This window comes from Falco naumanni, chromosome 15, assembly GCF_017639655.2.
Source record: "Falco naumanni isolate bFalNau1 chromosome 15, bFalNau1.pat, whole genome shotgun sequence".
NCBI classification, from domain to species: domain Eukaryota; kingdom Metazoa; phylum Chordata; class Aves; order Falconiformes; family Falconidae; genus Falco; species Falco naumanni.
This window is the reverse complement of record NC_054068.1, coordinates 14,742,764-14,755,896: the sequence shown is the minus strand read 5'-3', so window position 1 is coordinate 14,755,896 and position 13,133 is coordinate 14,742,764. Positions and strand designations below refer to the sequence as shown.

General features: G+C 36.6%; 1 protein-coding gene across 5 annotated transcripts in view; it reads left to right on the top strand.

Moving 5' to 3' along the window:
• NETO2 (neuropilin and tolloid like 2) overlaps positions 1 to 13,133 on the top strand; it is a 34,629-nt gene that overhangs the window by 14,149 nt on the left and 7,347 nt on the right. For 3 of the 5 annotated variants that reach the window (XM_040615537.1, XM_040615533.1, XM_040615538.1), the window contains 5 exons: positions 168 to 308; positions 2,290 to 2,538; positions 4,996 to 5,040; positions 5,130 to 5,257; positions 8,856 to 9,084. In XM_040615537.1, coding sequence (XP_040471471.1) covers positions 168 to 308; positions 2,290 to 2,538; positions 4,996 to 5,040; positions 5,130 to 5,257; positions 8,856 to 9,084 — 792 coding nt within the window. The remainder of the gene's footprint in view (positions 1 to 167; positions 309 to 2,289; positions 2,539 to 4,995; positions 5,041 to 5,129; positions 5,258 to 8,855; positions 9,085 to 13,133) is intronic. The other 2 variants (XM_040615534.1, XM_040615535.1) reach the window with 2 other exon arrangements.

The window sequence follows — 13,133 nt, the reverse complement described above, 5'->3', positions numbered from 1 at the left end:
AGATTTTCCTAGCTAGATGTTAACAAGTGCATAGAGGAGGGTTTTCAACCAAAATAAATTACTTTGTTCTTTTATAGTACATGTGTTATGTCAGTGTTTTACGTTTGCAAGATCAAATTTGCATGCTTGCAAGAGAAATTTATTTGATCACTTCTTCTTCACTTAAGGTGGACAAAATATTGGAGTGAATCGCATTCCTCCTACCCAGTGTGACAACTGGGTACGGACAAGTAATGGAGGACATTTTGCTTCACCAAACTACCCTAACATGTACCCACCAAACCAGGAGTGCATCTATATCTTAGAAGGTACATGGTGTATTTCTGTTTTATTGTGTTGTAATCTTGCTGTTAAATGGGTAATTGTGAACTGTAAAAACTGTGTCATTTCACTATACTGTCAGGTATTGTATAGCCATACTGGTAATATAATCAATTCTGCAGTCATCTGGTTGAACAACAAGCTAAATTTGCTCTCTGAAGTAATAATAACAAATCAATAGAAAACGCAAACATTCAGGAATTAGCTGTATGGCATAAGACATACCCTCACAGCCAGAAAAAGCAGCGTCAGATCTACTATAATCTAAGAAGGCACGGAACTATTAAGATAAAAATAAAAAAATATCACTTCCAATATTGCTCATAATAAACTGCAAAAGATGGTTGAAGACTATCTGGCATTAATCAGACCATACTGTGTTATTCCAAGTCTATCTCACAAGCAGAAAATCTTTATGCTGTCCTTTATTAATAAGAAAAAGACACATCTGACTGCCATAGCACTGTACTAAAAGTATGGAGATTTGTTAACACTGCTGAGGTCACTATTAAAATAATGTGATGAGAACAAAAAAAAAATCATTAAGTAAAATACAACCACATTCCAATGAGAATATCTTGGATAAAGGCTGCAAGACTTGGGACACACTAATTATTTTTTCCTCTTATTAGAATGCACCCAAAACCCACTGGAGTCAGCTGAAAACCTTAGTCAGCTTAATCATCAGATTCATATCAATTAATTGAAATATTTCAAGTAATATGTTTCAGTGAGTTTTTATTTGTATAGTACTGTTTCATAGACACCCTCATTTTTGCTTGTATGCATGCACATCTGAAGTTTTGCATCTTCCTTGCCAGTGAAGGCACTGGGGAGTTCCATCCTGTCCAGCTCAGGGTTCACACATACCAGATCCATTGCTGGATCTCCCTTGTGCAAGAAAGTTTCCGTGGGGCACAGAATCGGTTTTCATGACTCTGTCCTCACAGTCCTTATACAGAAACATTACAGGTACCTGAGTGAGACCAAGGTCCTCCACACCTTCTAGCTAAGGCATAGTCCTTCCTGCAGCTGCCTTCCTGCACCACTGCCAATAGGTGCAAACGGCTACGAATTTTTTTAACTCATGTAGTAAGTAAGGTGTAAGGTCTAAACAGAATGTTAGAGACATATAAGTAAATCATTTTTGCATTCAGAAGAAGCAGACAGCACGTGGTTCTTTAATGCTGTCATTTCAGATAGCAAGCAGTATCTGAAAGTTCATGTAGCTCAATAGATGACAAGAACAAGAAACACTGAAGCTATTCATGCAATATAGTGTCAGGGTTCCAAACTACACATGTGGAAGTCTAGTCACAAAGTATCATCTCATCAGGATTTAGGGATCTGATCCAAATCCTGATGTTAGGCTGTCACCGGTTCAGACTTACCAACATCTGTAGACACCTGCATATTAGTAATAAATGTATGAAGCATTTACACTTCTCTGAATATTCTAATAAAAGATCTCTCCTGCCAAAGGATCTCCAAATTTGGGCTTAATGTTTAGGAAATATACCCGTGAGTAGTTCTTTGTATCTTTTTATTTTCCATTCTTTTCTGCATCCCTCAATATTTTGTCCTTTTTTATGTACTTTGCTTTCACAAAACACTGGTTTTACTTTATATCTTAATATAAACCTTGTTTGAATACCTTTGCATGTATGTTAATATCTGTTACTTGTGCTGTGTTAAATTTATGTCATTACTGAATTCTCAACAATAAAGAACAGCAAGCAAAAAAAATCCATAAAATCCCATGAAAAAGTATCTTTGGCTCAGTCATTTGTAAAATTGTTATTACAGTGTATCAAAGTTTTTGTAGCAGACTGCCAGATGTATTTTGAGAAGTTTCCAGTCTCTTTTTTATCTTGCTGTTTTGGAGGCCTGTCTTTTCATTATTTCATGTCTTCATGTGCTTTTTATATAGATCTTCATTAAATCTTTTGCTTGATTTTTTCTGTCTAGCTGCTCCACGACAAAGAATTGAGTTGACCTTTGATGAACCTTATTACATAGAACCCTCATTTGAATGTCGGTTTGATCATCTGGAAGTTCGAGATGGACCTTTTGGTTTCTCCCCTCTCATTAATCGTTACTGTGGTCTGAAAAGTCCTGCACTAATTAGATCAACAGGGAGATTTATGTGGATCAAGTTTACTTCTGATGAGGAACTGGAAGGAAAGGGATTTCAAGCAAAGTACTCATTTATACCAGGTAAAGCTATCTAAAATCCTGATCAGGTTAATGACCATCTGCTCCCATTGAACTCTGGATGTATTTATGCTGGCAATCTAGAGATGTATTTCATCATAACTTCTTACAAAGGCAAAGTGACAATGCAATAGTTACAGTGTCAGTCCTGCTAATCCTACAGCGTACTTGACTAAAACCCCTTTGGCAAATTGACTGAAGGAAATTACAGGTCTCTAGTTTGCTTGTGGAGAAGTCAGTTGATCTTTTCATGATGAAGGCTTCATCAGCTTCCCTGTTACTCTTAACTTGTACCAGTTTCACAGGTGGTAGGAATGGAAAGAGCAGTTATGTAGACAAATAGCTGGCATTTTCAACAGCCTATCTTCTAGGAATGTAAGACACTATGACAAAAACACTTGAAGCATATTTACAATAGCACTTCCAGCCAGATGCAAAACATTTTAAATCTTCATTCTGAAAAACCAGAAGAAATATCTATACAGTCCAAGCATCAGCTCTTAGTGTAACTAGTTTCCTTGAAATCACAGGCTCAGGCAACAGAATTGTTCTTTGCTCAAAGTACCATGTAATTTACAGGGCATGAAGGAAAGGACAATATGCTGACAGTGCCTTTTGGCAAACAAAAAGTACATCTGCTCTGTGGGGCCACTTAAAACTGGCAGGGCATTCTTTTTACAAGAAAATTTGACCTGATGTTCTTGTGTAAAGCTTGACTGCTGTACTTCATAGGTACTGTATGTGTAGCTATCAGCATTTTATTGTCCTTTGGGACAAAAGACAATGTACAAATGTCAGCTCTGCTACTACTACACATGTATACACAGACATAACTTTTTAATGTCATCTTTACCCAACTGGTCTTTACCCCTACAGCACATGAAAACACTCTACTTGATTATATATTATAGCTTAGAGAACTGTATGCCTTGCTAGGGATTTAGACTTGGAAACTCTTCAGATTAACATGGTGACCAGTACACTGGAAAGAACGTGCTAAAATGTTTTCATAGGAACAATGATTTTACATTTTGCTAAATCTATTTCCGAACTCATGTCATTAACATCAGTTTCAAAACTAACTTAGCCTAGTTCCAGGCTGGAACTTTAAATATATGTTTAAAGTATTATTTTCACAATAGATTGCAGCAACTGAAAGACTGGTATTTTTCTTTCCTTTTCTTTCTTCTACATTTACATGGAGTGTGGTAAAACGTCTTGGGATTGTGAAAACGGAAGCGGACATGCACGTACAACCCCACTTCATAAAAAAAATAATCAGTTCACAAAGAAGGTCGAAAATCTTGCAGAATTTTGCATATAGTGATCATAGATTTCAGTACAGGTAGCTAAAACAAAGGAAGGTAAAGAAGGCATTTTCTCAACTGTACTGAGTCAAGCTCAAGACTGAGGTACTTTGGGGGAAGTGATAAACTCACTATACAGAAAAACATTTAGAGGATTACAGGAAGAACCAGATTCTGGATCTTCATTTGGAAGATAATTTAGGCAGGCACTTTTGCATTAACCAGTGCTTTCTTTGCGTGGACTAACACTTCACACACATGCACACACTATGATTTGCCTGATTTATGTGGTGATTTTCTATGCTACAGCTATGAATGGGCGTTTCTATGTGAATGAAGTTTCTATGCTGATTTGACTCGATCACTGAAATGTAAACCTTGGACATCCCAGCCCATTACAGACTCATTTTTAGCCAGCCCTAGACCCAGTAAAGTCAAGTGCCATCAGTTAGCCATTATGAAAAAGTATATTCTTCACTATTAGTATGCACACAGTATACTACCGCAGTGGATATATATACTACAGATACATAACACTACCATACATCACATTTAGAAGAGAGGAAGTAGAGAAGCAATTAAAGGTGAAATTCTACCTTCATAAATTATGTCTAGAACTGTGCTACCTGGCCTAATAGAAGAGGCATGGGTACCCAAGGGACAAGCGTCTTTAGTATTGAACTGACCTTCTTTATTAATAGCAATTAGTAATTTCAAATTGTTGATATATTGTACTAAACTACTCCAGTTTAAATTGTTCAGAACTAGACAGACAGCAATCTGATAAAAATGATGCACACAGAAAGATCCCCTGTACTCTTGTGGAGCTCAAATGATTTCAGTAAAAACTGGCATGATTAAATTCAGAATGTAATGTAGGAACAAAATACCAAATAGTAATTGTTGGTGTTATGCTGAAAAGCTGAGCTGTCAGCATAGAATTACCTTATTCAGATAAGGTCAACCTTTGCAGAATAATGTTATCATCAAAAAAAAAAATGGTCTCTGTAGCCTCCAATTGATTCAGTAAACTTTCTGGTAATTTTTATTGTGACATAATAAAAAATGGACATAATCTTCAGATTATACTAAACCTTGAAGTGATTCTCAAGCACTGATAGCCCCTGTGATTCATTACTTCTTTCTATTACAGATCCTGACTTCACTTACCTAGGAGGTATTTTAAATCCCATCCCAGGTCTAGTATTACAATAACAATTTCTTTATACATGAAATTTTAAATTAATACCATATTGCATTTGACAGCAAGGTATATCTTCTCCCTAGACTGCCAATTTGAGCTTTCAGGAGCTGATGGAATAGTACGTTCCAGTCAAGTAGAACAAGAAGGAAAAACAAAACCGGGACAAGCAGTTGACTGCATATGGACAATTAAAGCTACTCCAAATGCTAAGGTGGGTTTCATTCATATCATTCAGCATATAATGGGTTTCCAACTCATTAGTAACAGGTAATAGTCACAAGCTGTGATTTGCATAATGTCTTACTTTCACTGAAATGAGTTATATATCAGTGGCTTAGGAAATTCAGATAGAGGACTGTTTCTGAAATAAAACTTATACAGCAAGTCCACAATGTTGTCTTCCTATTATTTGAAACTCAAAATACAAAATAACTGTGAAAACTGTTTAAGCAACAATTCTTAATGGCATTTGACTTGGACTCTTGTTTTATTGGAAGATCACAGGCAAAAATTCACTGGCTAACAGCTTTGATAAATTATAGCAAATCTTGCTGCCATGGTTTAAAATTTTGCCTCCAGTGGTTTTGTTACATCAGTTCTGTTTAAAGTCAACAGAACATGTACCTGCTCCTCCCCAGTCTGATTCACAATCCAACACCTTAAAACCCACTTTCATCAGAAGTCTGAGCTAAAATGAAAGACTTTACCTGGAAAAAGCTGAGGAATTATCACACTTTCTCTTCTGAATTAGCTATAGGATCACGACCTCTTAAAATGCCACAATAAAATTTTCCAGAGCTTTTCTGACCTGACCAAGGCCTAAAGGGGCATATTAGCTGCTTGAGCCAAAAATCAGCATTAGTTACCTAGGTACCTGATATTTATGACTGTGCCTGCAGAACTAGAGACTGCTTATGAAAATATCACTATTTTATGCTCATTAAAAACAACTTGAGCTTTATTGTAGGGCAGAAGAAGGATAAAATCCTATTCATAATTCAAAAATACTATACCTATAACCTGTTTTTTTTAAAAATCCAGCAGCTATGTGTTTCAGAGTATATTTTTTCAAATCATATACTTGTTAATTACTTATGAGTTGCACTGAAGAATACATTTTTTTCTCAATATAGCATACACATATTTAATTTTGTTTCTGTATGTGTATTAAAGCACATACCACTGCTTGCATGTACATAAAAATTTAAAAATATTTTAAGCCGTAGTTGCCAAGATGACAAACCTACTCTATGCCTTCTTACACGTTCCTAATAGTTAACTAACTAGCCCTATTAACCAACTTCCAAACTAGTTCTAAAACAGCAACCTAAAAGATAGTAATAAGAGGATAAGACAAGAAAGAAACTAAAACTCCATTAATATATTTGAGCCTTTGAGGAAGTGACTCAACTCCCAAGAGCTCTATACTGGTATAAGTAATAGTAGTAGTTCTTCCAGAAACAATAATAAAACCATTTTCTCTCTCCATTGCCACTTGAGTGCACCAGGTCTTATGCTTAAGTATTTTAATAAATTATTGAATGTTGCCAGGAGGCAGAGTTATAGTTGGGTCCGTCCTGAGATTAGATCATCATCTTAAATTATTGAGTTAAAACATTACAGAAAAATAATTCTTAGTATTCTGACAGTGGTTTCTCAAGTTTCAATTCTGGCTGAATTAGGATGATAAAATCCATTAGATCTGATATGGTGGTCTCTTGAGAAAAACAAGCATAGACATTTTTAATTTCCTCAATTTGATTTTGTAATAAAAATAAATATTTAAAACTGACACAATTGCAGTAACAAAACGACTTTTAAAATCTGCATAACAGATATTTAATAAATTGTCTCCAGATTTCAGAAAATTACTAGAATAATCAATATAACCTAAGAGTGATAACCTTTTATATTTACTTTCCTAACACACTAGCCAGAAAGAGCTTTTGCAGAGATGAGCACTTTTAATGGAATTATTCCTTTGTTTTCATACACAGAATAGCTCTACTAAAAGCGTGCTAGTTTATTTTTAGCTTCCATTGTAATTTCAGAGCAGATATATAAAGTCAATCATTAAACGAAAATACCGTCTCTCAGCCCAAATACCAGGACTTACAGCTCACACCTATGTTTGTGAGATAAGACATCAGTGGAAGACAGGTTCTCAAACGTAGCTGAGAATTTCCAGCAGTAAATCTAACAAAGAGGGAAAAAAAGGAAAAATATACTGAAAATCAGAAAAACAGTGAGATGAAACATGAGATAATATGGCACAGATTGCACCTTTTCACAGAATGTGCAAGGGGAAACAGTGTTGGCAACCTGCCTCTGGAAAACACTGGAAAAGCCGGGGCGTACAAGTGCCACCTGTCTTTTCCTGTCCTCTTTTACCATGTTTTCAATCGAACCTGTTAAGTGCATGTGGGGGGTATCTTTTTTTTTTCCCTAGAAGGGTGGTTGGTTTTATTTTAGTGAACTCTTTAAAATTCAGTTTTAAAAGGCTTTGGCACTAGCTGAGGTGAAAAGCGAGATGCGGCAAAAGGGCAGAAGAACAGGTAACAGCAGCAGTAAGCACAGTATTCATCTACTGTGTCTTCCCTGCTTCACAAACTAAACAGGAGTTTGAGATTCTTGTCCCTGGGCAGATGCGTGAAAAACCACACTGTGCAAAAGGTCTTTAGCATCCATAGTACCAGCCAGAGAAGTCATTGTAAATTGTGCTCAAAACTCATACAGTCTAGACCCAAGCTTATCTGAGGAACATACCGAAGACCTCATGGATATTGGACTAGCACCTCTTCTGCCACAGAGCTGTAGACCTTAGCCTCCACGTGGACAAATTTCTTCTCTGTCAAAATAATGGCTATCTAAGGAATTTTTAAAGTTTAAAGATGGACTTTGCAGCATGCTTAGGTGACTTCGTTACAAACCTCATCAACTTTCGCTAGAATTTTGAGAATACAAATACAACCATTCAAGAGATTAAAAAGCCCTATGATCTTTTCATGTAATTCTAACTGAATTGCCATTCTGCATGTTTCTTGCTCCAGCAAAATAAATTATTTGCTTACTCTTCAAGTGCCATCTTGGTCTTCTAGTTTCCTTACTGCAGTGTTCTATACACATGCACTGCCTTCTCTGGGATTAGATTTTTGGTTTTGGAGGAAATAAGATTGGCTTAAACTTATTAACTCTTCCTAGATAGCCAGCTTACTTTTCTCCTGCTTCCATTTTTATTCAGATTACTCCTGATGTCATGGTTTATGTCTTCTGTAACACTGCTGTGGTGCAGTAATTAGCTTTTATTCTGAAGCAATAAATTTTAATTTCTACTTCAGAGCTTTTCTGACTAGACTTCTTTCCTTATATTTTGACATTGTTTTTTCTGAATTAAAAAGAAAGAAAAGAGGACAGCCAAAATACCATTAAAATTCTTTCAGCACATTTATGGATTTCTTGTATCTCTTCTAGAGTAACAGACTGCACATTTAGCAAAGCTGCTTAGGGCTTTCTTCAGCAAGTGTGTTGCTTTTTACTTTTTTTCCAAGGGGAGCAGAAGTATATCAGAGTAAATTATTAAGTAAAGATTGTTTTGGGGAGGGTGTAGAAGTGAAACAGATACTTAGACAAATTTCCAGTAATACTCAACATTGACATTTAATGAGAAAATGGAAGTTTAAAAAAGTTGTGAATTGGGAGCTACATATATGTGTAAGGGGACAAAACATCTTATTCAAGATTTGCTAAGAAAGAAAACTGTCTTCTCTGTATTACTTTTCCTAGAGACATTAATTTCTCTTTTCTGACAGATTTATTTGCGATTTCTCGACTATCAAATGGAGCATTCAAACGAATGCAAAAGAAACTTTGTTGCTGTATACGATGGAAGTAGCTCTATTGAAAACCTGAAGGCAAAGTTTTGCAGCACCGTAGCAAATGACGTCATGCTGCAGACGGGGACAGGTGTGGTACGAATGTGGGCAGATGAAGGCAGTAGGCTAAGCAGATTCAGAATGCTGTTCACTTCATTTGTGGATCGTAAGTAGATTTTAAAATACCTGTTCTCCTGGTATCACAGTACTTCAGGTATTTTAGAAAAAGCATCAGCTGTATATTATGCAGCAGGAACACACAAAAAAAGGTTGTTTCTGTTTCCTTCTCACAGTAGCAGGTAAATTAAACATTTGTTTTATTACAGTTATAAGCATAGTTCCTGAAGAAAGGCTTTCCTCCATTCTTAAAAGGTTTATTTTCATTTGAATTCAGTACTAATACAGCCTTAAGCTATGTCCTTCTCACAGAGTTCTTCAAATGAGCACAGACTTACCTAAAAGAGACAGCAATGGGACTGAAGTGGGCTCTCCCACTAGCCCCCATCTTTCAGTTGCCTGCCAGACACCACAACAGGCTCTTCTCAAGCCCATACTAGTTGATCAGAAGGCTAGAAAACATGTGTGACCCTGCAGAGCCTGGATCTTCTTCGTATCCACAGCTCTACCTTCAATTTTGGACCTGAAACTACACCCACTCCCACCTAGGCTGCTACCTCTTCCTCAGCTGGATGGGGCTCTGAATGATCCTACACACGCTCCCTTAGCAAAGCCCGGTTGTGTTGTGCAACCATGGATAAGAGTTAAATTGAAATTTATTTAAGAAGGTTGTATTAAAATCAGAGCTGTAAAAGCAATCTGGATTCCATAGCTTGGGTTAGAGATAGTCTTTATTCTCATTGTAAATTAAGATTTTTCTTGAAAGCATGTATTTTGTGAGGTTTTCTTCTAAGTGTTTGCTCCTGAACTTGGTGGAATTTTGCTGCCTCACATATTTACAAAGGATATCATTGTCCACATTGCAGAACCTGAAAATAAGCACCAACTTCAGCACTAAAGTAGACTTACATTTAGAACTGCAGAGCAGATCTAAGGTACATGGGGAGAGCGGAATAAAGCATATCTGCCACTTCAGGGAATCTAATCTATGTTTTTGCTAAAAGTTTTCAAAAAGTGCAGCTTGAAGATTAAATAGTACAGATTTCTGTCAAAGAAATAATTTTTTCTCACAGAACTAACATGTCTATAGCCAGTCCTGAAAGGGATTCTGGTCACCACCTTGCAAAAAATTTCAGGTTACCAGTAACAATTTGATTTTGTATTCTGTTCCACAAAACAGTGGAGTTTAACACAGGAGAAAAGTTACTTTCTGTAAAACCATCTTTCTAAAGTAATAGAGACTTATAAGAGCAATAGCTTATTGCTTACTTTGCACACATGGTAGTAAAACAATTGAATGTTTCAAACTAGTCTATTGTTTAATCTACAGTACACTTTTAATAAACTTTAGATACTGAGATTTTCAGTAAAAATATGTTTTAAGCACAACTTGCAAAATTGAAAACTGTTTTCCAGTAGCTTTAATTTCAATAAAATTATTAATATTAGTGATAGTGCAAGTTATTCCAGATTTCAATCTAGAAAATGCTCTGAACTTTGTCAGGGAAATTAACTATTTTTGTTATAAATACTGGAGTAGTTTGTTTTGGTTTAGGGTTTTGTTTGTTGTTTGTTTGGGTTTTTCAGGATTTTTTTTGTGGTATTTTTTTGATTGCAAGAGATTGAAACAGTAATTACTCCTAAAGCTAGATAACTTGCCAAACTTATGATTTTAAAGCAACTCAAAAGTCATTAGCAGAAGAAAATCTGCAAAGGTATGTGGTTATTCTTATTTATCTTCTACCTGTCTTTCTTGGATAGGGTAGTTGAAAAGAATGTGTCTGAAAATGTTTCATATATTTTTAAATAATTTATTGATAAGAATTTTTCTAACTGAAAAAAGTGAATCCATACTTATTTTCATATTGTTAAGCTATTTTTCTCTTCTACCTTACTAATGATTTGTAATTATATGAAACCAACCATGAAAACAATCAATATTTCTGAAAAGATTTACATAAATAAACTAATCGTGCATGACAGTCACCTTGCACACACCTAGTGCTGCTTGCAGATTTGACTAAGTAATTCAGCTAACAGCAATGTTAAAAATCAATGTATTTGATTTCGGGCTTGATTCAATACATGAATAATGCTGGATATAAAGAACACTGTGAACATTGCACCAGTCTTAGGCAGCTGTTATGAGGAGAGTCCAACTATGTCCTTGAAGTCCTGGACTGGAACCAATCAATCATTGTGACTTTTAGACTTAGCACTCCCCAAGAAACACACAAGAGGAAAATTAAGCCATTTGTCCCATCTTTATGAACTTGTGAACAGAACCCATCCCCCCAAAATGTTAAAGAGACTACACAGGAATGTAAAGTAGAGACTATGCTGGCAGATGGAGATGCAGCAGCAGAATGCATCATCCAAAAATACAGGAACATGAAAAAATTCTCCTGTTTGGAGGACTAAGAAAGGGAACGTGTCTTACATCATAATTCTTCCTCTGTGCCTCCAAAAGAATTGCAGCTCCATACAGATCCATACTGAAACACCAGCAGATACACATGGATCCATGACAACCACTCTGGACAGGAATTTCATAGATCCTGTGTTATCTCATAGTTAGAAATGTTTTAGTAGATGTTGTAGCCTGTTAAGCCTTTTCTCAGCTATTCTGTTTAAATGGTGATCCTATTTATCCTTGATAAAGTAAAGCTTGTGCAATCTTTCTTCCCAAATTCATAAAGAAAAACTACTCTCCCCACATGCTAATAAAGCCAAGAGCCTTTTATTTTGTAGTCTGCATTGTAAACATTTCAGTTCTATTAACCTTTTATATATGTATAATGTTTAGAAATGTTGACTACATCTTCCTGTTTCTGTGAATTGCTTTGGTTGTCTGGGATGCCTGTTTTCACATTTAGATTAATATTCTTGTGTAAGTTCTAGCCTGTTATTATTTAGTCTTTCAGGAAGCAGGTGTGAATCCCTTTGGAATTTAATTGCAGCATACTTTCAGACGGTGCTTACATCATGATTTCATATGATGCTTGTGCCTTAAACCGTTGACGATGTGAACTGCCTTAGCATCCACTCTTGATACATCGCAGGTGATGGTTTGGCACAGCAAAACTACAACAGTCAGGTTCCTTTATATTTTCTTTCCTAAACAGTAGCAGTTGGTGAAACAGTTAAAGACATAGTTAAGTCTAAATGTAGGGAAATGTTTGATTTTATTCTTCCAGGTAATTTCTTAAGTTCAACCATGCAATTAAATCATGTTCCACTAAAAATGGTTTGGCCCTTGAAACAAAGTGGGCATAAAACATTTTTTAAAAAACAGTGATGATTTCAAAGCCTCACTAGGAAGTATCTCTGGTCAGAGAGGATCAAGGAGAGCAGGTTTCCCAGGACCATGTGCAGTCAGTTGCTGAGCATCTCCAAGGATGGAGACTCCACAACCACTCAGGGCAACCCATACCAGTATTCTCCAAATTCTTATCTTCATGCCATTTCCCTGGATCCCCCCATATCTCTCTTGTACTGGTAACTCCAACACTGAGCATAGCACTCCAGGTGTGGTCTCACCAGTACTAAGCAGAGGGGAAGAACCACTTCCCTTGACCAAGTGGCAATGCTCTTCCTAATGCAGCTCAGGATGCTGCTGGCTATTTTTGCTACAAGAGTGCATCACTGCCTCATGTTCCACTTTTTCCTACACCAGTACTTCCAAGTGTTCTTTCACAGAGCTGATTTTCCAGCTTGCTGGCCGTCAGCCTGTACGCATATGTGGAGTTACTCCTTTGCAATAGCAGGGCTTTGTGTTTCCTTTTGTTGAACTTTTCGAGGTTCTTGTTGACCCATTTCTCCAGCCTATCTCAAATGACAGCACAAGTGTCCAGTCTGTTAGCCACTCTTCCCAGTTTTGTGTGATCTACAAACTTGCTGAGGGTGCAGTCTGTCCCTACATCCAGGTCATTAATGAAGACGTTAAACAGTGTTGGCCTCACTATTGACCCCTGGGGTACACCAGTAGCGACAGCCTCCATCTGAACTTCATGTCTCTGATTACAGCCCTTTAAGCCTGGCAGTTCAGTCAGCTTTCAGTCCACTTCACTGTCCTCCTATGTAGTCTGCACTTCCATG